The 27,481-nt window shown below is 36.5% G+C and overlaps 1 protein-coding gene across 1 annotated transcript; it reads right to left on the bottom strand.

Moving 5' to 3' along the window:
• Window positions 1-5,188: 5,188 nt before the first annotated feature.
• On the bottom strand, window positions 5,189-27,481 carry pcdh12 (protocadherin 12). The gene is made up of 4 exons (XM_087281283.1): window positions 24,028-27,481; window positions 21,516-21,607; window positions 19,600-19,745; window positions 5,189-8,119 (listed from the first exon to the last, which is right to left on the bottom strand). The coding sequence occupies exons 1-4, from the start codon at window positions 26,923-26,925 to the stop codon at window positions 7,731-7,733; spliced, it is 3,525 nt and encodes a 1,174-aa protein (XP_087137409.1). The 5' UTR covers window positions 26,926-27,481; the 3' UTR covers window positions 5,189-7,730.

Here is a 27,481-nt window from a genome sequence, read left to right on the forward strand (position 1 = left end):
TCTATTGTGTATGAATCTGTTGACTCATCGTTTTCATCCATGACAGGCACCAGGGGCCTGTTTCAGTAAGGAGGTTCAACCAACTCTAAGTTTAAACTTGAACTCTGATTTGATTTACAGAGAGATTAAAAACTCAGAGTTTTCAGTTTCAGAATAGCTGATCTGAGTTAGGTCAATCAACATTGAGTAGACCAACTCAAGAGTTAAGTGCGCACACCGCAACTATAAAAAGGCATTATCAATGGAGCGCAGATATTACAATTCACCATGGCAACATCTGAAAAAAAGAGATCACCATTTCTTTCTCCAGCTGAACTTGATGTGCTCATGCAAAGTTACAGCAAATATGACCATATATTTTAAAAAGTAACAATGTAACAGACGGTTAGCGTGGGAAAACATAGCTGCTGTTAATGCTTAGTTTTACATCTAAAGTATTTAAATATTTTAGTATAATAAAAAAGGAATGTAACGTGTGACATTTATAAAAAAAAAAAACATGTTCCCACTTTTATACACGTTGATCAGTTTTAATAGATTTAAAGTGCAGTTGTCTGCCTCTATTATTGTGATAAAGGGTTAATATGGCATTTAGAATGTAAGCAGAACTAAAAAATAGTTTTAGAATGAGTAATAATTCCATTAATTACAGTTCATTTTGAAATATTAACAGTAAAAACAGATTTTACCGCAGTAAAAGTTGTCAATCTTTTTTTATTTAATAAATGTAGCTACTTGTGCCTCAGACGACATTGATGATACACAATGAACGCGTGGGGGCGTTTCAAGCCATGAGACACGGAGAACAGATGCTCTTGACGCTCTGGAGGTAATTAATATACATTAATACTGAAACGGTTAATGCAATTTAGAATGACCAAAACAACGTTTCCGATGTTCTACAGTGTGCTCAGCCTGCTGGTTTGTCCATTCACACACATTTTCATCATCATATATTCTCTTATAACAAACCTTTTTAATGTACATACTTTAATTTGTTAAGTTAAAGTGTTTCCAGCGCAGTTTATGTGCATCTTATTAAATATAAAGTTTATCGTACTCCGTTATGCTCATATTTCATAATGTTTATTTTTAAAAGTTATGTGCATCATGACGTTTCCATCAATCGTTTTTTATACGCATCTCTAAAATGTGCATTAGAATAGATGGGTGGAAATGTAAGGCTAAGGTGAGAAATATAGCTTCGTCTTTAAAAAAAAAATGGAGGACACCGACAGAAACTCGAGTTTAGAGAATAAAACCTGCTCCTGACCAGGTTAAGGTCACAGAGTAAGTTTCACAGAGAGTTTCTAAGGTAACTGACTTTGAGTTAAAGTGACCTCTCTTTCAGACACAGGCTTGACTTACCCTGCTTTCTCGAGTTTGACAAACCTGCCATTTTGAAACGGAAAACCCAGAGTTTCTCTTATTTCAGGGTTAAACTACTCAAGTTTTCATTTAATCTCCTTTCTGAAACGGGCCCCAGGTGGGTAAAACAAGGCATTAATAGGATTACAATGGTACTAATGTAGTCAAACATTAAAAGACCAGTTAATTTACACATTATTGATACAAAATATACAGGGGATAAACAGATTCAATGTTGAATACAAAGTGTTAAATGGTATGTTTTACAGTTGAAAACCATAGTAATTTATAAGTCTGAATGGTGTTTCAGCATAGTCATAGTCTGGGCTTGCCTTTAGTATGCAATAATGTACTGTCAAAAAAGCTCAGAGGCTGTACTTCGTCAGCTGAGGAAGTTCAACCTTCCAAGGGAGCTGCTAAAACATTTCTACACCTCCATCATTGAATCAGTCATCTGCGCGTCAATAACTGTCTGGTTTAGCTCAGCTACATAATCCGACCTCCGAAGACTACGTCAAATAGTTCGGACTGCTGAGCGAATCACTGGTACAACCCTCCCTACTCTACGAGAACTGTACTTATCCAGAGCGAGCAAAAGGGCTGCCAAAATTACTCTGGACCCCTCACACCCTGCACACTGCCTATGAACTTTTACCTTCAGGTTGATGCTACAGAGCACTGTGCACCAGAACAGCCAGACACAGAAACTGTTTCTTCCCTCAGGCAATCCTTCTCATGCAACACTTGATAACAACTTGATAATGTTATACACTTTTATACACATATACACTTATTTAACAACACACTTTACATTCCATTTTGCACATAACAGTTGCACATATAACGTATATAGTAATAAGGCACATACACTTGTCTGTTTGTATATTTGCATGTACTACTTGCTGCTTATATATATATATATATATATATATATATATATATATATATATATATATATATATATATATATATATATATATATATAATCTGTTTTTTGTCCTGTCTGTAATTCTGTTGCACTGTAGAAGCTCTGTCATAAAAACAAATTCCTCGTGTGCGAACATAAAGCTCTTTCTGATTTCTGTCCATTATTAGTGACTACTTTAGAGAGTTAGTTCATTTAAAAATTTAATTTTTTCAAATTCCCCCTCGTGTCATTTCAACCCCCTGAGACCTTTGTTCATCTTTGGAACATAAAATGAAAGTATTTTAGATGAAATTCGAGTGCACACAGCAGATGTCCTGAGACATTGTAAGGCCTGAAATGTCCATGATACTTCATAGGCTCAACTGTAATCATATGAAGCTTCAAGCACTTTCCTCATAGTAAAAGTGCAACTTGATCTGATATGGAAGACGGCAAACAGTCACAGTAGTTTTCTGGGAGCTTTGTATGATTACAGTAAACCAATTGAAGTCGGATGGGATGTTTTAAAAATGTTTTTTTTTTTTTTAAACTTTGAACATCTCTGTACCGTAGCTGTCTATAGAGGATGACAGCTCTCACATTTCATCTAAAATATCTTCATATCTGTTCAGAATATGAATGGTCTCATTGTATTGACAACGATATGAGGAAACTTAATGACAGAATTTTAATTTAGGGGTTAACCTACCCTCTAAATGCAAGTAGTGTAGTTTTTTTTTTTTTTCAGAGTTAATTTGCTACGTGAAACATTCTACAGTTGAATGATTAGAAACGAAACAAACTACATGATTCTTGATTGAGGATTTATTGGGTTTTATACTCAGGATGCCAATTATCACAAAGTTAAAAAAATTATGTTTCAAATAACAAATTTTAATGCCTCCAAAAAGCAGGACAAAGGTCAGAAAGAGTCTTATGATTTATATCAGGAATGCTAAATCTAAGATCCAGCAGAGGGCGCTCATTACCCTCGTGCTTCATATTTTTTTTACAGTCATTGCTTGAAACCTATTCATTTATTCATTCATTCATTTTCTTTTCAGCTTAGTCCCTTTATTAATCAGGGGTCGCTGCAGCAGAATGAACCGCCAACTTATACACCATATGTTTTACACAGCGGATGCCCTTCCAGCTGCAACCCATTACTGGGAAAAACCCACACACTTTTATTCTTGAAACCTTTTCTAATTTATGTAGTCATAATAAAGGAAATATATTAGGAAAGTCATTCTCATTCAAGAGATGTGACTATATGCCTTGAGTGGTTCTATAGATAAATCCACTCACCTGCCACTTTATTAGGTACACCTAATTAGTACTGGGTTGGACCCCCTTTTGCCTCCAAAACTGCCTTAATCCTCATGGCATAGATTCAACAAGGTAGTGGAAATATAACTCAAGAGATTTTGCTCCGTATTGACATGATAGCATCACAGTTGCTGCAAATTTGTCAGCTGCACATTTATGATGAGAGTCTCCCGTTCTACCACATCCCAAGGTGCTCTATTGGATTGATTCTGGTGACTATGGAGGCCATTTGATAACAGTAAACTCATTGTCTTGTTTAAGAAACCAGTCCGAGATGATTTGCGCTTTCTGACTTGGTGTGTTATCCTGCTGCAAGTAGCCATCAGAAGATAAGTACACTGTGGTCATAAAGGGATGGTTATGGTCAGCAACAGTACTCAGAAAGGCTGTGGTGTTGACACAGTGCTTAATTGGTACTAATGGGCCCAAAGTGTGCCAAGAAAATATCCCCCACACCATTACACAACCACCACCAGCCTGAACCATTGATACAAGGCTGGATGAATCCATGTTTTCATGCTGTTGATGCCAAATTCTTTCCCAACCATCTGAAAGTCGCAGCAGAAATCAAGACTCATCAGACCAGGCAACATATTTTCAGTCTTCTATTGTCCAATTTTTGTGAGCCTGTGCGAATTGTAGCCTCAGTTTCTTGTTCTTAGCTGACAGGAGTTGCACCCAGTGTGGTCTTCTGCTGCTGTATCCCATCTGCCTCAAGGTTGGACGCGTTGTGGGTTCAGAGTTGCTCATCTGCATACCTCGGTTGTAACGAGTGATTATTTGAAGTACTGTTGCCTTTCTATCGGCCATTCTCCTCAGACCTCGGGCATCAACAAGGCATTTGCACCCACAGAACTGCCGTTCACTGGATATTTTCCCTTTTTCGGACCATTCTCTGTAAACCCTGCAGATGGTTGCGTGTGAAAATCCCAGTAAATCAGCAGTTTCTGAAATACTCAAAGCAGCCCATCTGGCACCAACAATCATGCCACTTTCAAAGTCACTTTAATCACCTTTCTTCCCTTATTTTGATGCTCAGTTTGAACTGCAGCAGATCATCTTGACCATGTCTACATGCCTAAATGCATTGAGTTGCTGCCATGTTATTGGCTGATTAGAAATTTGTTAACGAGCAGTTTCTTGTTGTATTACAGTGTTGGGTTACAGTTTTTTTCATTTGAAATGAAATCCACACAGCTCTGATTAAATAAATAAATAAAATACCTTTTACTTTAGTTTAAATGTTGAATATTTGAACTAACGGTTGATTTTATGAAGTTATTCTGCTGTTTTAAAGGTCTTGCTTTTCATGACATTAGAATTTTATCTTTTTGGCATAACAAATAACATCTGCACCAAACTGCAAATGTACACTCGGTTTGATGCCTCTGAATAACATAGGCCTTTTACTCTAAGTATGATATTTTTTATATTCTCACTAATAAAAGCCTATTTACTTTTTTTTGTCTCTTTGTCTACAATGTTGACAGTTCATGCTAATCTGAATTGATCTGTACTCACACACTTAAAATATACCTTAATGTCAAATTTATGTTTTTTAGAGAGTAAAAATTAAAACACAAAAAAGTTTATAAAATCATTTATTCTGCTTAAATGGGACTACAAAAAGTGCTGTGAATTATAAGAATAAAAACAGAGTATTACATTTATATACAAAATGATGTTGCCAGAATTATACATCTTAGTTTTGATACCAATAATTTACTCAAAAAAGTGAGAAAAAAAAATCAAATGTTACATTCAGAGCATAACTGAATTTTGTTGCGTGTTCTTTCAGTCCTTACAGTGACAAAGTCTTGAATATAATTTTAGGTATCTTTCGTAATTATTTGACTACAGCAGGAACTGCACTTAAAACAAATAAACAGCGTATTTACATCAGTGAATTAACATAAAAAATAACCAAAAATAGCCAGCAGTGGGCGCTCCTCAGACCTGAAATCTTCCATCTAGTGGCGACCTGTGGAGCCTAGCGTTTCTTCTCAGAGAAAGACACTTGAATAAGTGTTTCTTTTTCATATTATGCACTAAACAAAGTGAATTAATTACAATGAATAATTATTAGTATTGACTCAATTCCCGAAATGTGTCCCACAATTTTCAAACAAAAAAAAAAATTACAGCAGTAATTGTTCACATTTAAAATGCACTAATACTACCAAATTACTTCATCAACGTCTCAAATCTACTCATATTTCCAGAGTACAAGCAAAGTTAACACCAAACAAACAAATTACTAACAAAATAATGACTATAAACACTAACAAGTCAGAATTATAATACATTTTCTTGCATAAAATGTTTTTACTAAACAAGAATGACACTTTTTAGTATTTAGAATTCACTGGAGTATATGTTCACTGTAAATTACCCAATTATTCTGAATTAATTCTCAAATATTCCTTTGTGTATTCATGGTAATGAACATTATAGGCTTGTGTACAAAAGGTGTTCACCTAAAGGTGTTACGATAGAATTTTTAGATTGCATTTTTATGAACTAGAACATATTTCATTATTGTAATACTGTAGAATTGTAATAAATGGCTTAGTTAGGTAATATCTGAAATAGCAAACTAACATATTTCAACCTGAAATCATTGTTTCTCACAACATCAACACGACGTTGAACTCTGACATCAACTCGACATAGCTTTGCTCATCAGAGTAATGTTGAATTACCGTACACGTCATTCAAATCTAATGTGAAATCAGTGCAATTGATTAACTAACACAATGTTAAAGCGAAACAATGTTATAGAATCAACATTTTAAACACAAATCAACCTAGTTGGTTTGACTACCTAACATTGAAAAAATGTTGATTTGTGGTTGGTTGGAAAAACATAGTATCCGCATGTGTTCAACATAAAATTGATCTAATTGGTTTGACTACCTAACCTTGAATCAATGCTGATTTTCAGTCGATTAAAATTATCTTATTGAATCAACACATTCAACATAAAATCGAAGAAACTGTTTGCCTACCTAATGTTAAATTGATGTTGATTTGCAGTCGATTGGAACAATGTATAATCATTATGTCTTCAACCTAAAATCGATCTAGTTGGTTTGACTACCTAACCTTGAAACGATGTTGATTTTCAGTTGATTGAATCCACCTTATAGAATCAACCTGTATTCAACATGAAATTGATGTAATCATTTTGTCTACCTATTGTTTAATTGATGTAATTATTTTGACTACCTAATGTTGAATCGATGTTGATTTGCAGTCAATTGGAATGATGTAGAATCAACAAGTGTTCAACATAAAATAAATAATGATAATATGATAAATGAAAATAATGAAAATATGATAAATGACTCACATAACCACATACATTTCAAGTCTGTTATGCTCACTGTTTGAAGTTTGAAAGGACAACCTAATTCGTAACAAAATCAGGTTTGTTTTGAGTTTGTTTCAAGAGTTTGAAACCATAATAAACTAAGAGAAATTTGAGGGAACATTTTCAGTTCTGCAACATCTCTGTGCCCGCTGTATAATTTGTCAGTCAATTTCAACTTGTAAACCTTTTACAGGTGAAATATTTTGTTCAGTCCATTGAGGCTAAACATACATGAGTAAAAACAGATACTGTTTTATCCACATCATCAAATCAGATGCTTTCTTAACAGTGGTTTTCATAATTCAGTTGTTTACATTTATAGTTATTGAGGGTAAAACACTCAGCACATATTCATCTGAACACCATTATCAGCAGAGACAAGATGTTTGCTCACAGTATTTTGCTGATCATGTATTTTGATTCTTTTCAACACAAAAGAAGAACAAAAAAACCTGCTTTGAGTTCATCAGGATTTAAAATGTTGAATAGCAATTTACAAAACTGTATTCTTGTCGCAAAAGAACCACAAAAAATACAAGTTCTTTTCAGTCTTATTTCATGCACTACAAATGTTTATTTGTTTTTGTTGTTTATTGTTTTTTTATATTAAAAAAAGTTTCGTTCGGCCTGTTCCAGACAGACCTGGGTTTAAAAAAGCGCTTGTATATTACAAGCTGTTTTGGCCACTGACATGGAGTCATTCTATTGCTCCCAAAGACTGCATGAAACCCGTTATGGGATAGGGTTGGCATACTACATTATAGAAGTCTGCGCTTGTTGGCGTGAGGTAACAGCACCTCCATTTACAGGTACATCTAAGCCGAGTGATCGTCCATAAGCTGCTGAGAGTCTGTAGAGAACATCGGCCGGTGGACATGACTGTGCGTCTGCTTTTTGTGTCAACAGCATCTCAAACAGAGAGCTCACTTCTGACATCAGAGCTCTGCCACCCAGTGGCTGCGACTCCAGGGTTTTGCCGAAAGTGGAGAAGGAGGTGAAATCATCAAGACTGCTCATGGTACAGAGGGCATCAGGGGACGGTGGACCATCCGGGATGAACAGGTTTTCATGGTAGTCGGTTGACAGAGGAAGAGAAAGACGAGCCATCCATGCTGGATCAGGAACGTCTGAGAAAACATCATCTAGAGGAAAAGAGGGAAAAAAGTCAGAAACCTTTGATAAACTATACACTTCTGTGTTTGAGCTCAGCGGCACTGACAAAAGTTGGTTAAGTATTAGTTAAAAATTGGTAGTAAGGCCTATATTTTACAGATAATTAAACAAATCGTCACCTTAGAATTATAAGGTTTCTATCTGACATTTTTGTCAAAATTGAGTTATTGACATATTCTTATTAAATGACAACTTATTTACATTATGGAATGTTGTTTGCATTTTAAGACTATATAAAAAAAAATGTACACATATTGTTTGCTATGGAATGCAAAAACTTTGAAGCTCAAAATCTCAAAATCATTCAGAACGCAGATAGAACCTTATAATTCCAAGTCTGACAAAATGGTAACGAATGAAAAGAAAAATGATAGTAGCCTGGTTTTTTGTTTTATTTTTCAAGAGTTTACACTTGCTGATGATTGATAACAAAACATGTTTGGCATGCTGTCCCGGGAGAGAGCTCTGAGCTATCCTCGAGCCCAGGGCTCTCTCCTGTTTGAAGGGCAAGAGGGGAGGTTGAGCTCAGGTAGGTCTCGAGAAGGCCTCTGCTTGTCAATGTGTTAGGAACAGCTGTGGGATATAGCTGACTAAGAGTTTGTATATGATGCTACTTTGGATTAGTCAGTTTACTTATATTGCATGCCTTTGGACGATGAGAGAAAACCAGGGAACCCATGGAAAAGCCACGCAAGCACGGGGAGAATGAGCATTTCTGCACAGAATTGCTGACTGGCCCGGTAAGGGCTCGAACCAGTGACGTTCTTGTTGCGAGGCAACAGTGGTAACCACTGGGCTGACTTCAGGAGAAGGAGGATGAGCAGGGGTGGAAGGGGGGATTCTTCAAGACAAAGATGACTGAAGTAAAAAAGTCTGGTTGTTTATAGTGAGTTAGTATAAGTCTGATTGGCGCAATATGTGTAGCTGATGCTGGACCAGCCGTGATCCTTAAACTTTTTAAATTTACTTCCCAGCAGGCAACTTGACAGCATAGTTACATAAAAACACACACACATAAAACATTAAAAAAAGCTAATCGATTTTGATTTAGAACCTTGTAGTCAATTTGACGTCCACACATTTATGCCATTTTGACCACCAAAATAATGACGTAAAAAGTATTATATGAGAAAGTGTTTATTCACCCGAAAGCAAATTTACACAGGATTTACACAGGATTTACAAAGGGTTTTTTTTACACAGGATTTTGTATCCCTACAATGCATGCAGTCTATCTTAATATAAAAACAACATCAAATTGGTGTAAAAAAAATTGAAGACTAAAAAAACTTAACACTCTTTGTGTTGTTATTTTTGTGGTTGAAAGGTCATCACTGTGTGGGTATTAAATAGACGTCAAGGTTTTGACATTAAATCGATTTGCAGTTTTGACATTTTTTGAAGTCATTTTAACATAAAGGATCCCATTGATTTGAGAAAAAACATCAGGTTTTGTAAATGCTACAAAATAAAGTGAGTTTATGTCGGTGTGGTGTGAAATCTAATCTTGTGTTCTCTTTGAATGAGTATATTTCAAAAACATTCCCTTTTTTTTGTTCTGCAGAGCCTGTCAGAATCTTCTCTTGTTTTCTTGTTTGAGTTTGTGTGGATGAAAAACAGGATGACAGGAAATACCAAGTCGAGGTGAGTATTTATCTTTAATTCAGTAAACAGTCATTTCCTTTGCCTGACATTTTAAGGATCTCATGTGCAGTGTTTTAACAAATGCAGCGCTGCATGTCTTACAATCACACGCTTAGAGAATGTTTTAAGGGCAAACAAGGTGACACGGTGCATCAATGGACAGGGAAATTATCTTTATCAAGCCAGAAGGATTCCACAAATACTTTCATTAAGTGAATGACGTTCAGTTCAGCTATAGAATGGTGGTTTTCTGTGTTAAAAGACAGACAACTCTTAAAAAAGGTTCTCAGTTGGAATTTATGGTTACATGAAGAAACAAACATCCATGAAACCATTTTTGAAAGTTTTCATCTATAGACATCTACATTTTTTAAAAGATCAACATTTAGTTGGCTGTACACAAAAAAGGCTAAGTTATTTCAACCAAATTTTGGATAAAATATGGGTAAATTTAACCATTGGGTTAATTGGGCAATAAAATGAAACACATCTTGATGTAAATTCACATTGTTGTTGCAAAACAACAGTTTGGAACATTCTTAAAAAGATAGAACCCACCAGTGAGCTCAGCAACACCAAAGATCAAGAACACTCTCCAGGAGGTTGGTGTATGTGTGTCAGACTAAACAATCGAGAGAAGACTTCACCAGAGTGAATACAGAGGGTTCACCATAAGATGTAAACCATTGGTGAGCCTCAAAAACAGGAAGGCCAGATTAGAGTTCTAAAAAAGCCTTCACAGTGCTGGAAAAACATCCTATGGACAGATGAGATCAAGATCAACTTGTATCAGAGTGATGGGAAGAGTAGAGTATGGATAAAGAAAGGAACAGCTCACGATCCTAAGCAGTGAAGCATGGTGGTAGTAGTGACATGGCGTGGGCATCTCTGTCAATGGAACTGGTTCTCTCATATTTATTGATTATGTGACTGCTGACCAAAGCAACAGGATGAATTCTGAAGTTTTTCAGGCAATATTTTCTGCTCATATTAATCCAAATACTTCAGATCTCATTGGACAGCGCTTCACAGAGCAGATGGACAATGACCCAAAGCATACTGCAAAAGCAACCAAAGAGTTTTTGAAGGGAAATAAGTGGAATGTTATGCAATGGCCAAGTCAATCACCTGATCTGAATCCGATTGAGCTTACATTTCACTTTCTGAAGACAAAACTGAAGGACATTGCCCCAAGAACAAGCAGGAACTGAAGATGGTGGCTGTAGAGGCCTGAAAGAGCAAATGTTAGAATTGTCTATGTCCAAATATTTATGGACCTAATTGTACTAATTCTATTTTCAAATACTATTTAGGACAGATAGTATGCAAATTAATTGACCCAGGTTGGGAGTGACTGCTGTGGTCCACCATTTTTGTTTGTATGTGCATAATGCCACCATTTTCACAAAACATCATTTTTGTAGTGTCGAAGCCACAATGTGAAGCTCACATATGAGAGTTCTTAAATATATTGAGGTGAGACAGACGGCCACCTTGAATCTGACAGTTTTACTGTCTTTCTTGAGCAAATTTTAGGGTCTTAATTAAAGATTGAGGAGAAACAAAGGGCTCTGCTTGCACAAGAACCATGTGTGTGTGAGGAAAGATGTGAAATCCAGTGAGCTCTGATCAAACAAACCCACTAGGGCCACATCTAAGAGCTCAGTCCCAACCTCCAAACCTCATTTTCATTACTTCCTTTCTTCACAGCCCTTTCAAATCCCGGAGATCTCTAAATTCAGCCCTTCACTGGATTATTCACTAAAAATTATATGGGCCATCATACAATTTTTTTGCTCTCTTTTTTATTTATTTATTCTAACCACAGATTTCCTTCTTCTTTCAGTGGCTCATGATTAATTATGGAGGGTAATGATGCCATTGTTAATTCCTTTAAAACAGCTGAACCTATAAACCACAGCCATGGTTAAAATCCCCCAAAGAATTCAACCACATCCAAACAACCACCAGTAGGCTCACGCATGCTAATGCAACATGTGTGCGACATTCACCTATATTTGGTCTGCTTTTTCTGCTAGTACATATACCACAATTTCTCAAATATGCAATCAAAAAAGCGACATCAATTAAAAAAAAAAAACAAGCTATATTTCTAAATGTTTCTATGTGGTTGCCAGATTTTTCCTTGCAGGTACTAAAGCCTAGTTTTCTTATGCAATTTTGATCAAAAATATAAATGTATAGATGGCACACAGCCTAAATTGCTTTGAGCTTGTCCACAAGAATACCAATGCGCACCAATCACAACAGACTGGGTTAGTCTGTTCACTGTAAAATCACTGCAGTTTAGCATCAGGCTAAAGAGGGGTCTGGAAAATTGAATCACTAAACAAATCATATGGAAGTCATTGAGATGATTTGGTTAAAACAAACGCTTATTATAAAGAAAGAAGGAATATTTTTGACCTTGCATGCATATCAGCCTGTTGTTGAGGACTTCCAAAACCAAACTTTATCCAAATAGGGGCACTTTTAGGCATTTGAATAGCACAGGCCCACAGCTAAGCTATGTTTGTCCCAAACATGAGCTCATTTGTCCTATTTTGACTGCTATGCCATCACAAATAGTAAAAATAAGACTTTAAGACTAAGCTGAGTCTTGGTGTGACTTCAGCTAATCAGTTTTGACCAGTACAAACAATTATTTTTCAAGAGAACAACATCCAGCTATGAGGTGCCGTGTAGGACTTTTCTTATAAACACATAGATAAAACAGGTGCATATACAGTAAGTCTGAATTATTAGCACCCCTGAATTATTAGCATGCATGTTTATTTTTTAATTTTTGTTTAACGGAGAGAATATTTCTTAACACATTTCCAAACAATAGTTTTAATAACTCATTTCTAATAACTGATTTATTTTATCTTTGCCATGATGACAGTGAATAATATTTTACTAGATATTTTTCAAGACACTTCTATACAGCTTAAAGTGACAATTAAAGGATTACCTAGGGTAATTAGGTTAACTAGGCAGGTTAGGGTAATTAGGCAAGTTATTGTATAATGATGGTTTGTTCTGTAGACTATCTAAAAAATATAGCTTAAAGGGGCTAATAATTTTGTCCTTAAACTGCTTTTATTCTAGCCCAAAATAAAAAAATAAAAAACTTTCTCCAGAAAAAAAAAAAAATACAAAATTAGACATGCTATGAAAATGTCCTTGTTCTGTTAAACACAATTTTGGAAATATGGGCTAATAATTTTGACTCCAACAGTACATCTACAAATTACTCGCATATACATCTATACTATTGGATCTTTGAAACAATATTTATGAAACTTGCGTATATACATATAAACTTGATGTATGCATACACCCACATGCACACGCATATCAATATAGACTTGATTCCTGCATTAATATATAAACTCGCTACAAGCAAATACATCTATACACACAGCTGTGCAAGATAACATCTGACATAAGCAAAGTCATCGTTTGCTACTGTATTGTTTTTAAATAGACAAAACATTTGACAAGTAACTTTTATTTCTAAAACCTTATCCTTGAAAGAAAACATGTCCAATAAAAAGTGTGTATTAAAATCAATTTGAATACTATTTTGGATAGATAGGCTAAAAAAATTGTGAAGCTCATTATTATTATTATTATTATTATTATTATTATTATTATTATTATTATTATTATTATTATTAATGTATATTATTATTTTATTGAATATTATGTAAAAAAAATATTATTTAATAGGCCAAATTCTGACTGAGGAAAGTTATTTGTGCTGGCCAGTTTGTTATTTGCCTAATAAATTACAATAGGCTTCAGTTTTTTATTCAAAGCTTTTTCTAACGATTTATGATGCAATAAATTTGTATTTAAAAATAAATATTAGTCATATTTTTTTATTCTAAATATTTAAAAAGTTTTTTTTTTTGTTTACGATGACCACCCGACAAGCTAATTCAGCTAAAAATAGTGATTTAAATGTCACATAAATTCAGTATTTATGTTTAAATAGAAAATAAGGCGAATAACTACAAAAAGGTCCACTTTTTGAAAAATAGAACCTCTCCTTTAACATGCTGGCTACGGGCCTGTAGCCTGACTTTTTTTGGTAATGCTTTATGTTGTTGTACATGCATCTGATGGTTCATTACACATTTTGAAGTCCGATTGATTTTATTTTTAATGACCTGATGTGGAAAAATGGAATTTAGCAGGATGTGCTATCTTTTTCACATGACTGGAAAAGTAGGAAAAGTAATAACACTTCAGAGATATTATTATTGTACGTTTTTTGAAAGAGGTTTTATAACCTGCCAGACAAAGTATCATCTTAACATTGTGAAGAAATCTGATAGCACATCTCCTTTAATGTATCATGTCAGTAGCACAAATGTGATTTAAAACATGGAAAATTGATATCCCTAATCATAAACATATACTGATGTTTTCCTCAGCAAACACTATTATTAATCTAAAGTCTACATTGAAACTAACTAAAATAAAGAATGTATCGTTGCTTGTTATAAATTGAAATTCCTCGGAAGATATTAATGAACAAACTTTTAATTCTAGACATTGTCTTATTCAGTTTAAAATAAGTTTGATTATTCAATGAAAAAATTACATAGAATCTTCCAAAATAATTTACCTCTTAGTGACAAATGTAATTCATCAGTTGTGGATCTATTATTACTTTTTCTAAGATACAGAATTATTAGAATGGAATTTTTTGATGTGCTTTCTGAGACAAGTTGGCTTGTTATGTGGTGGGTTCTTTATTTATTATTATGATTTCTATATCGTTTATATATAGTTTTTCCTTTTCTTTTCTTTTCCTTTTCTTTGCTTTGCCTATGATATATGTGGACAAAATATGTGAATATGTGTCTTCAGAAAAAAACTTATTTGACAAAAAATGTTTTAAACCTTCTGATTTTGAATAAATTGTCACCTATTGGCCATGAAAAACCATGTGAGAGGAATGCAGTAAAGAAATGGCAACCTAAAGGCAGATAGCGAGGGTCATGGCCTTCAAAGAAAGAGTGTAGAAAGAGAACAACATTTTATCCTCACACACACACATTTCACACACTCTCACTTTCAGTATCCATAACACACAGACATCTCTGCATTGTGTTAAAGGGTTAAGAATATGGGTTACAGCATGACGTAAACAGCCCAAGGATATGTGAATATTCGTGTGAGCAGGTGTGTGTGTGTGTGTGAGTCAAAAATCACCCTTGAAGGGTTCTGAGGATGTGTGATGACTCTAAAGAGAGGGTAATCTGTACCTGCATGCTTTAGAAAGAAAACCCCTGGTGATAAACACAAAACTGCCTGTCTGTTATCTTTAGCATGACTAACACCGCAAGCAGATGAAGTTATCAGGCTATGCTTACTCACCCCAACCACAAAACCACACACTAGTGAGTTAGCTTGTTGACTACTTTTAAGCTTTAGGGAATCTTTTAAGTGGAACATGCTACATGAGCATCAGATCCACACACTAAAGTAAACTATTTTTCAGAGTACAAAACAAACTCCAAACAACCAGCACAAACACATATTGATAATTAGATAAATGTAATACATATTAAATCATTTAGTTCAAATGTTAAAGCCTTGGAGACAAAATGGTAGCTATAGTTAGCAAAGAATTTATGATGTTTTGCTTAAATTGCTCTAATATTGCAATTTTACTAGGTTTCAAAAAATATATATTTTTTATTAATTAATTTTTTTTTGGCTTATTCCCTTAATTATCAGGGGTCGCCACAATGGAATGAACCACCAACTATTCCAGCAACTTCAGATGGTTATAGGTTTTCGGCTTTCTACAAAATATCTTCTTTTGTAACTCCACTGGTCATACACCACCCAACCTGCTCTGAGCTGGGATCCAACTGACTATTTTCCACATGGAAGTCAGATGCTGTAACAAGGAGGTTAAAGACTGTGGTCCCTAGCATCTGACGCTAGAGCACCTTTAGAGGTCAGAGGAGTGAGGTTTGCCTGCAGAACACTTCTCTACCTGGCCTCTGCTACAACCCCCCCACCCCGCCCCCCCCATGCAAAGACGCGAATCCTGCAGCGTGATACGCATGAATAAAGCGATGCGAGTTGAGCGGTTTGCATGATTGAGACGATTGACGTGATTCACGTGCATTAAGTGCGAATTTCTCAAGTTCAAAAGTCTGAACTTCTGTGGACATTAGCACCTTAACCAATCAGAAGCCTTTTTTTGTAGGGGCGTGCTTATGACCTAGCGCCTGTAGTTGGTGTCCCAGAGGGAAATCCTCCTGCAGACACGGGACAACAGTTGATCAATCTAGGCTCGGCTCAGTCAGTAGCACCGCTAAAAGCCTCCTTCATCCAAGTTAAGTTTCTGGAGGAGTTTATCAACTCACAGAGCTGGGTAAAACGAATCAATGCTGTTTTTTTTTGCCTTAATAAAGCACATAAACACAGTTATTCTTTCAATAAAATCCATGTTAGCCATTAAGCAACAAAGCAGACAGAAGCCCCGCCCATGACGTGAATCCACATCTATTGTTCAGTGAATTTGACGCTCGAATGAAGTGGAATTGACGCGCGAATAAAGCGAGTAAACTTAAAATGTTTACGCGTTTATTTAAGTGCAAATAACGTTGGTCATTAGTCTCCTTGGTAGAGCAACCGGCTGGAAAGTTGCTGGTTTGATCCCAGCTCAGAGTGGGTTGGATGATGTGGGACTGGGGTTATATTGGTACCGTGAGTGAGGTTTAGGGGGTGAGAGTAGCGGAGGCCAGCTAGTGAAGTGTTGTGCAGGTTAACATCACTCCTCTGACCTCTAAAGGTGCTCTAGCGACAGACGCTCGAGGTCATGGTCTTTAGCCTCCTTACTAGTATCCAACTAACCCTAAATTTAGAAGAATGAAACTCGTAAAAGTTTACTTGAATACAACGACACATGCACAGTAGCTCATTTTAGTAATGATGATAAGGTGCAAACTGGGTTAAAACTTTTTATTCTGTCTAAAAAATAAATTCTAAAATAAACGCTTGACCAAAACATAAGGGTCAGCAGCAAAAACCCACATTCTCCACACACTGTTTATCTTAAATCATGACAGTACTTTTTAAAAACCAAAACAGGGTTTATGCTGGTGCAAGCTGTAAGTATAAATCTGGCCCTGTGTTGTTATCTACCATTTGAAACCCCTATAAAGCCTTGTTTTTCGGGCAAGAATGGATCTTAGTGAGACAGAGTGCAAGGTCATTGATGTATTTTGATTCAGTGGAAATCAAGGGGAGATATATGCTGAGCTAAATCTGCCCAGACATCAAAAAGATAAAGCAGAGAAAACAAACTAGACCTTTTATTTGGGAGAACAAAAAAGGTCCTTGTTAATTTACAGTGTGCTGAATCTCAGAACAATAGATGGAAGGAACTGCACACAAACATTTACTCTATACATAGACAAAGGAAACACAGCAGCAGAAATCTACCTACACAAATATTAGTATATCCAGATAAACAGACTTTATGCACAATTCCACAATACTTTTTGTTTTATTGGTGTTCAGTGTTTGAAAGTAATTACCCTTTTGTTGTTTGTTGTCTTACTTGGTCATAGGCTATATGTGGGGAGAAAAAGATACATCTGGAAATTACCTTAATCAAATAATAAATCATGCGTTCAGGAACCCATTTCAGGTCACCTCACTTCACTTTATACAGTTAGTTGTGGGCTTATAATTTAATTTGAATTCCACAAATTCTGCTCTGATAAAACGCTGTAAGTAATGGCTTGTTTAATTCAATTCAATCTAATTCACCCAGCTCTGTTCTTGCATCGTATTTGTTTAAAGAACTTTTTTTCAGCAATAGGTTCATTTTACAACTGCCCTGAGTTTTGCGTTTTGCGAAAACCATCATTGTCCAACTAAGGCAACAAGTTGCATTGTTACAAACATAGCTCATTGATTTGGCGTTTCCCAAATCTATCGTTTCAGCAAACATTCTTAAATTGAGAAGCAAACTTGTACGCTTCCAACTACACTTCTAGAGCTGTAGTTAGAAACATGTTTGGTTCCTGGCTGTGTTCTATTTCCAATTCTCTCCCCTATGCCATATTCATTTAGAACATTCCAACATTTAAACTTGGAATGATTAAAAAAAGCATTAAAATAGTCTGTCTTAGTTGGAATTTGCTTTGTAAGTATTTTTACAGTTCAGTTTTAGCGATCTTCATATTGACAATTAGTGTCCCTCAGTAGTGCACCTTGAAAACATTTGTGCCATTTTGAATGCAGCCGTGGCTCATAATGAAAGCTATAGGTGACCTGTATTTAAAAGCGGAGTTTAAGTTATGTCTCTAAAGCTTATGAAAACAAAAATATATAGCATATATAGCATACGTTAATGCTTTTAATTTAAGGTAGGTTATTTATTAAGAAATGTGTCTGTACTGTAGACCTGACATGGGCTAGTTGTTAGATGTGCAGTTTTTATGTTTTAGAATAGAATATGGCATATTCTCAATAATATTTGTAACGGTTTCTATCATTTTGGGACACACTCATCACTACATTGGTCTTTTCGTAAACAATACATGGTACTATGATAGTTTAGCCATGAGTTATGTTTGGGAAACACACCCCTGGTCTGGCGGGAACTCTTTAAACTTAGCTTAGCATAAATAACTGAATTGGATCAGACCATCTTGCTCAAAAAATGTTCTCACAAAATGTACTTAGACCAACAGAAATTAAAAAGGTGCTATTTTCTAGGTCATTATATCGAACATAGCAACTTTCATTTTCTGTCCGTCTTAGTAAATGATGTAACCACAAAAGAGTCAAACTTTAATTTGGAAAATTATCAATGCACTTTCTCGAGTTTTTTGAGCAAGATGCTAATGGTCTAATCATGACCCAGAGATCGGCTGAATGGATGATAAAACTCAAATGTTCAACTCCATTGCTGCGTCTCAATTTGCAAACTTTACAACCTAAATATTATTTGAAAATAGAAATATCCCATATATCCCAAATAATAGTACTGTATGTTGAAAAAAGTATGCCAAAGGTCCCTGTATAGTTAGCTATTTCTGTTTAAAAAGTAGAACCGTCCATACTCGCTAATATTGCCCACAATAAATTGTGTGTTGAACGTGAATTTTATTTGAACTACAAACGCTTGTGAAAAGTGTAAATAAATTACAAACATGGTGGAGGAGCGAGATCAACCGTCAAGTAGAGAGGCTTCGGTAAAGATGTTTGTATGACCGTTAATTAATATCTAGCCAACTGGAACATGTTTAAAGTTTTCTTTCTGTTATATTTCATCTGCAGCAACAACGTGAACTTCTAAAAAGATGTGTTTGACATTAACATCTGAATGCATAATTATCCAAAGACCTGAGGAGATTTCTCTGAATGAAAGACTCGTGAGTGGCAGTTTATCCTGCTGCTGCTTCTCCAAAAGGGTGTGGAATTAAATATGAAAGAAATGTGGATGATGTGTGGATGATTAACAATGCTCATAACTAAGCAACATGCTTGAAAGTTTATATATTTTCTTCTCAAAAAAAGTACATACTTTTTGGGCTTAGTATAAATTTGTGATTTGGAACAAGCACAAGTGACTTGTAAAATATGTCTAGTTCTAAAAAAGTAGAGTGTTCTTTTAATAAATACTTTTGCTTGTGTGCTATGAATTCATTTTACCCAGTTCACACCAAAATAAAAGTGTTTCGTAGATTAGGGTGATTTTTAAACTCAATATCTTTTTGGTTAACAGTGCACTCAGAATAAAAGCATGATCATTTACCAGAAGTCAGTAGATTATTGAGTCCTTCTTCATACAAGTGGTCCACAGGTGAGTCTCTGCCTGTTTCCCAGTCCATATCACCCATTTCGCTCTCACCATGACCACTGTCTTTAGTGCTCAGCCAATCAGCATCCTGGGCCCCTGACCTACAATATAAAGAATGAGAAAAGTAAATGAATTACAGTAATTTAAAATGTCACTCTATGTAAAAAGGCTCTGAAATGCAGATAAGATATAGGAGAAGTTTGTAACATAATTCTTTGTAAAATATTTTAAAAACAGTAACATTTTTTACCATATATTTTTTAGCATGGTACCAGGATAGCAACCACGATAACCTTTAAAGGGGTGATCCAGAGTGTATTTTTAAGGCTTGGGTGCTCATGCTTCATTTGTAAAAAAAAAATCATGTTATTTTTTTATATACTGCTACTCAGCTAACAAGAAAACGACAATCATATTTCATAGTTCCTCCAAAAGCCCGCCCTCAAGAGCCTCTGATTGGTCAGCTAACATAATGTGCTGTGATTCGCAGATTGGCTTCATGTCACCAGGAAGTGTCACGTCCAGTCACTAGCACATGCTGTGCTTCTGTGGTACATACTGTCAGTCAGTGTAGCCGTGTCAGTGTGAGCCTGAATTGGACATAAAACGAAAAGGACATAGCTAAACCTCATGCCTGCTCTCTAAAATAAAATCTGACATGTTGTCTTTCACATATATTCAGGTTATAAGCGTGTCAGTGATATGAAACGTGCACATATCTTTTGCAGGTTTGTTATTTGAGATGTAGAATGCAGGAAAAGCAGCCACATAGAGAGAAACTGCAGCACTGGTGAACACTGTGGCTGTTTACATTCTTGTTTACATCCTTGCTACAACATCCCGTTAACGCTAGAAACTAGTCTGTGCATGCAACTGACAAATTTAAAAAAATAAAAACACAGGTTGTGGCTCACAATCCATAGTTTCAGCTATTATGATTGGAGCTGCTTCTTCTTTGAGGAGTTTCAAGCTGAATCCAGCCCTGAACTGGGAGAGATTCTGAAAGCTGTCCTATGTCAAATGCTAGCTATATCTGTTTTTTTTAAATAATTCTCTGGAACATAATTAACACTGAATTGTAAGCACTTTTTTCTTTGTGTCGTGTCCTTTAGAAGTCCAAATACAAAAACAGAACAAGCTCAAATGGCATAACATGTGGCGCATGCGTGTAACCTGAAGTGTTTGTGATCTTACTAATCCGGATGTATTTTTTGTAGTCTCCAAACTTTGCTGTAGGCTTTGCTAAGTTAACTCCGTTAAAGCCAATGTCTCCCTTATTAAGCTTTAAGTGTTTTACATTTAGAGATGTTGTATATGTTCACACAGTCACATTACACATCAACTAAAGTTTAAAATATGATATTGTAGTGGACCACCTCTTAAAACACCATGATTTTTACTGTAGAACTGATGTACTACTTGCAGTATTACTGTACTATGGTTCTGGCACAAAATATTTTTGAATATAAGGTGAAATGTTTGAACAAAATACAACCCATCAGAAGGACGTCTGCTGGTTTAAACAAGCCCTGTCTAGTATAGACGAGTCACAGACTCTCCATTCTCTTTTTGATTCTAAATGAACATAAATTAATATAGACAGTAGTGGGTTCTGTCTGATAACAATCTGTGTGTACAGTGAGTAATACAGAGAGCGGCTGATCACAGGCGCCACATATTCACTGATCTACAGATACTTCCTTTTTTACCAGAAATCTACTTGATAAAATCTCAGTTATTATGGGACCATGTTCTAACATGGTTACTGTGACAATGTGGTTTTTGTAGCATTGTACAGTGTTCAGTGAGTATACGGGACAACATTCATTGTCTATTTAGCCAGGAGTCAATATGATGAAAAAAGGTTTTACCTGCCAGCTCTGTGGGAATACTTGTTGCCACGAAAATTTGGTCGAGGCTGAAGTTGCCCCTGATGCAACAGAGACAGGAGCTGAGACACCTGCTGTAAAATAATAATGACACAAAATTAATCATTTATTATACAGACACCTATAACTCACTTTATTTTCATTCATTCATTTTCTTTTTGGCTCAGTCCCTTTATTAATCTGGGGTCACCAAAGTGGAATGAACTGCCAATGTTTTACGCAGCAAATGCCCTTCCAGCTGCAACCCATCACTGGGTAGCACCCATAAACGCTCATTCACACACATACACTACAGAAAATTTAGCTAATTCAATTCACCTATTGCACATGTCTTTGAACTGTGGAGAAAACCCACTCCAACATGTAGAGAACATGCAGACTCCACACAGAAATGCCAACTGACCCAGCTGAGGCTCGAACCAGTGACATTCTTAATGTGAGGCGGCATAGCTACCCACTGCGCCGCCCAATCACCTCATCTTATATAATAAAAATCAATGTCATGATTGATTAAACATTCAGTTAACTGAATACTGACACAACTTGTGCTTTAATAGTGTTCTACAAGATGTGTGAGCCATCATGTTTATAATGTAACAAAGCTTAGACATCTAATTACTCTTGACTCTGCTAATGTTAAAGGAAATAAGCTCTTTTTACAAGTCACCTAGAGGTAAACAGTCAAGTTCTACCCTTTTGTGTCCATTCAGCAAATCTCCCAATCTGGTGAGAGCAATGTTAGCTTATTTTAGCATAAAACATTGAATCAGATTAGACCATTGGCATGTCACTCAAAAATTTCACAAAACAGTTACATCATCTACTAAGATCAAGTGAAAATGAAAAGTTGCTGTTTTCTAAGTCAGTGGTTCGCAAAGTCAGGGTCGCATGGCAATTTTTAAAAGTCAAATAACTTTGATTAAACTATTAGAATTACCTAATTTATACCTAATGTTTTTCTATAACCCACAGAAGATGAAAATAGTTTTTATATAAAAAAAACAACATGCAAACAAAAAAAACAAAAAAAGCCATCAGCCTGGATTGAAACCCCTGGGGTGTTTAAATTATATTAATTGCAGTAGATTGATTTTACGGCACCATGCTAACTTTACACATTTTGTTTTGCTTTACATACTGTGCTTTTTAACAGATTACACAGATCAGCAAAACAATGTATTTTGCATGATAAAACAGTAGTGCTTCATGGTGATCATTGGATTTAGTTTTTTTTTTTATAAACAAACTGACACCTTTATGGTACTCACATTAAATAAACATTATTTAAAGTTTAGAGAATAAAAAACATACATGATTGAACATATATAACATATAAGTTATTAAAAATATAAATATTTTTTGGAATATTATTTGAGTGAAATGCTAATTGTCTAATCAAATTCAAATTCAGCAGAACGGATAAAAAATGTTAAAGCTCAACTGTTTATCTTTAGGGTAGTTGTAGAATGAATCTTAATTTAAAAGTGGAGTGTTACTTTAAACATGTATTATCTGTTACAGAATAATCTACAGAGTTTAGGAGCATTTTGGTATGAAATATTGATTTTAGAAGAGGTTTAAGGAGACAGGAAGCTGTTTCTACACAGGGTCTATTCATTTAGAGGCTATTTCCTTCCAGGATGCACATAAGAAACCCAGCCTTGGCTGCAAGGACAGGCACCGGTGACATTTTGGCCCCTTTCCTCTTCAGCCGCCATAGGTCTAATTTGCCAACTGGGCCAAGTGAGTAAGGGAGGGTGGACTGAAGAGGAGGGAAACATTAGGGGTGGGGAGGACAGGATTCATGTTCTTCCTGCCTCGCCACAGTATTCACGTGAGGGCTCAAACCCATGCCAGGACCTTTTGTTCTGCTAATTGCTTTGGTAAAGGTAAGCATATGGGTGGACCAAGACCCAGAGGATATGCAGTTTGACTAGTACAGCAATTTTGATATATATTTTGTAAAAATATAAGCTGATAAAAAGATGTTATTATAACTTTTCTTTTTTTCTTCCTTTTTTAAATTAAAGAAAATTATATCAGTACAAGCAATTTGTTCCCCGCCCATACATGTTTGAAAACTATTAGGCTACTGTTTAGAAATATCTATACTTGCTTTAATAGTCACCCCTCTCTAAAGACAACAATGGAATGAATTTTTCCCCTCATATTTAGTTTGACTGTGTAATATGATAATATTGAGGATTGGCAAAGTTTTCTCCTGAGGCTTACTGAAGGTTTAAGTTACTGTGTGACACTAAATACACTTCAGTGCCTTCATCATCTGTCAGCTGTCCCCTTAGGGGACATACAGATATGGGCCAATCCTGCAGTAAAACTAGAGTGGGAAAACTATCATATACTTGAGCTTATATGAACTGATGTGCCTTGAAATTGAAGCCAAGAACCTTTAAAGTATCTCTGTTGATATCTTGTTTTTATATGGGAAATTGTAAATTAATAAGCTATAAGTAAAAATGGAAAGTTTTCATACTTGCACTTCAGGTGAGGCAGAAGATAGTTCAAAAGAACCGTTTTCTGCAAAGGCTGCCATAGAGAGTCTAACAAGGTTCCTCAGGATCTGCCTTTGGTCTGATTCTTCCATCCTTCCTCTTTTTTCTGTGGTCTTTGGTCTCCGCAATGTTGCCTGATTACTAGAAACTGAAGTCACAGTTTGTGAGGTGTCCATGCTAGTGGGCTTGGATTCTTCAATTTTATTTCGTCTGAGCGTACTAGCCTGTGAGTTTGCAAATGATGATGAGGAAGAATTTCTTGTCTTTTGCAGGGTCCGGCATGGGGTTCCTGAGGTATATGGAAGTGTTCCATTCCACTCTATGCTCCCAGGCTTTTTGAGTATCTTGCTTTGAGTGAGTGGCAGGTTCCCATCCATTTCTGTATGAGCTTGATTTTGAGTCATGCGAGCAAGTGTTGGTGTAAAGGTAAACTGGCTCTGTGAATGTGCTTTTTCCACTAAGGGTGATGTAGATGATAATGCCTCAGCTTCATCTTCTTGAGACGTTTCTCTACGACCCCGAAGCACTGGCACCAGCTGGATGTCAGTCTTTTGAATGTGCTTCTGAGGCCGTCGTGGGTGGCGAGTGTACGTGGACTCAGCTTGTCTACAGTTGTAAGCACGGTTGTCCCGTTTGTTAGGGTGACAGAATGTCTTGGCTAAAGCAATGATTAAAAATAATACCAGACAGGTAGATCCAAGGCAGATGGCCAAAAGCATTGTAAAGCTATACTGGGCCTGGTTATCATGAGACAAGTTCTTCAGATGGTCACGAAAATTAATGAAAGTCACTTCCAAAGTGGTTCTTGTGCTTAGTATTGGAGTTCCCATATCAGATACTTCAATTCCCAGTTTAAATGTTCTCCCAATAAGTTCTGTGGCATTAGTTGTGTTAACATAGAACTCCCCAGATGTTTTGTCCAGAAAAAATATATTAGAAGGGTTGCCGCCTGTTATTCCAAAATTGAGTCTTCCATTGAGACCAGAATCTGGATCACTAGCCCTAATTGTGGTGGCCAGAAATCCTTCAGGTTTGTTGAGGGAAGAGTAATTTCTATGTTTGTGGAAATTATCCTCCATTGCTTTATCTCCAAGTTCAGTCACAATCTCCCCTTTGTCCACATTCACTGGGACATTTAGCAATGCAATCCCCTTCTTGGGTAGAGGCTCATAAATTATGGGGTAATTGTCATTAACATCCTGTATTTCAACCAGCACTGCTGCAATGCTGGTCATTGGTGGGTACCCTTGATCCACAGCCTCCACAATAAATGAGTAGACGCGGGATTCCTCATAGTCTAATGATTGCTGGACAGTCACTTCCCCACTGCTGGGGTGAACAGAGAAAAATGCTGTTGGTGTCCCCAGTTCATTTGACTCTCTAATGGAGAAAGATACCTGTCCACTGAGACCCAGGTCAACATCATGTGCCTCCACAGTCAAGAAATGGAAGCCAGGTGTGTTATTCTCTTTCAGGATACTCCGGTAGTGGCTCTTGGTAAAAATTGGTGGGTTATCATTTTCATCCAAAACATGGACAGTCAAGTGCTTAATGCAGGACAGAGATGGATCACCACTGTCTTGAGCGAGAAGAGTAAGGTTATATTCCATTTGTTTCTCACGATCCAGAGTGCCATTGGTAACAATCATGTAGTTGTCTCCATGGATTTGTTTGAGTCTGAAAGGGCCAGAACCAGTCAAAATGTGCACTTGTACCTGCCCGTTTGCCCCATAATCTGCATCAGATACCATCACAAGAGCAAGGAAAGTTTCATTTGGTGCTCCCTCTGTGACTGTCGCAACAGGGGAGTCTGGGGGAGTCCATGTAATGTGTATGCGGGGAGCATTATCATTTATATCTTGCAATTTAATTTGCAACTTGTGGTGAGATGGGATACCATTGGGCCCTAGATCTCGAGCTTGGATGTCTACCTCATATACATTCTTCTCTTCAAAATCTAAAGGGCCTTGTAAAGTCAAAGCACCTGTTTTGGGATGAATGCTAAATAGTCTTTGTACTTCCAGTGGGGAATGCTTACTAAGGGAGTACTCAACTTCCCCATTAGCACCTTGATCGGGGTCTGTAGCACGAAGATTTAAGACAATTGTCCCACGAATTGTGTTCTCTGCTAGCTCAATAACTGAAGGGGCTTCCTCAAATATTGGGCTGTTGTCATTTGAGTCAAGAATTGTGACAATAATTTTTGTGCTGCCTGATTTTGGTGGGTTTCCTTTGTCCCAGGCTATTAACTCCAGTTCTAAAGAGGCCTGCAACTCCCTGTCCAGTTCTTTGGTGACCACTAATTCAGCCTGCTTAGCCCCCCCAAAAGAACGGACGTCCAAAGCAAAGTGCTGGTTAGAAGACAGGGTGTAGGTCTGGAGGCCATTTGGCCCTGCATCTGGATCTGCAGCCCGATCAAGAGGAATTCGCATTCTCAGTGAAGCAGTCTCAGAGATCTCCACCTCCTGCAGTAGACTAGGAAAAACTGGGTTGTGGTCATTTAGGTCCATCACCTCCACACGAACTGAGAGTAAATGCATAGCACCACCTTTTCTGTAGAGAACATTGAAGGCCAGTTCACAAAGTTCTGTTCCCCAGCATAGCTCCTCTCTGTCCAGCCGGCCAAACGTGGACACTGTACCATCTCTTGAAGCAACTGTCACCGGAAGGGCATGCCCATGCTGGACGACCTGGAAGTTTTCTAGTGACCCTGTTTCCCCACGCTCACGTAGATCATCCAGGAGGCGGCCCACCCTTGTCCCAGGTGGCTGTTCTTCCCAGACACGATATTGAATAGTGAGGTGAGCAGAGCCCATATTGTTGGCAAGACAAACTTGACACTCAAAAAGAGCTGCCAGAAGGAGCAAAACCTGGAGCATGACTGTGTGTGAGGTTTCCTGTTTATTTTTACGCAGAGTCAGATGTGCTAAAGCACCTAGATAGACATTCTAATGCATGACATCTGCAGTTTACAGAAGATACTCAAAACCTATTCACCACTACCTGCTCTATGGCTAAAACAGCAAATATAAAAAAATGCTCGAAAATGAATTACGAGAACAGTACTACCACATCCATATGCTTTATTAATTACCATTTACAGTAAATATAAAAGTCACAACAATTAAAAACATCACTGTGAAGTTTTCAAGAAATAAATTGACAGTAGCATGACTCTTCAATAAAGCTGCTTATTGCTGATATCAACAGATGTTCTACAATATAACTCACTAAACAAACAAACTATGATCAAACTAAATAATATATGTCTTTTATAGTTTTATAAATATATTCTAATTCCAGTTCCTACAGATTTATAATTTGAGCCATCCAGCATTCTCTACAGCCAAATCAATGTTATTCCACAGCATTACTCACTCACACACAGCTGCTGCTTCTCGGTCCGGCACTCCAGTCAGCATAAACTAAAAAACT

This window comes from Danio rerio, chromosome 14, assembly GCF_052040795.2.
Source record: "Danio rerio strain M-AB ecotype USA chromosome 14, GRCz13ab, whole genome shotgun sequence".
Classification (NCBI taxonomy): domain Eukaryota; kingdom Metazoa; phylum Chordata; class Actinopteri; order Cypriniformes; family Danionidae; genus Danio; species Danio rerio.

Coding starts and splice junctions, on each gene's coding strand:
- pcdh12 (XM_087281283.1), bottom strand. CDS start 26,925: ATGCTCCAGGTTTTGCTCCTTCTGGCAGCTCTTTTTGAGTGTCAAGTT. Junction 21,608..24,027: donor CTGCCTCACCTGAAGTGCAA/GTATGAAAACTT, acceptor ATTATTTTACAG/CAGGTGTCTCAGCTCCTGTC. Junction 19,746..21,515: donor TATTCCCACAGAGCTGGCAG/GTAAAACCTTTT, acceptor TTTATATTGTAG/GTCAGGGGCCCAGGATGCTG.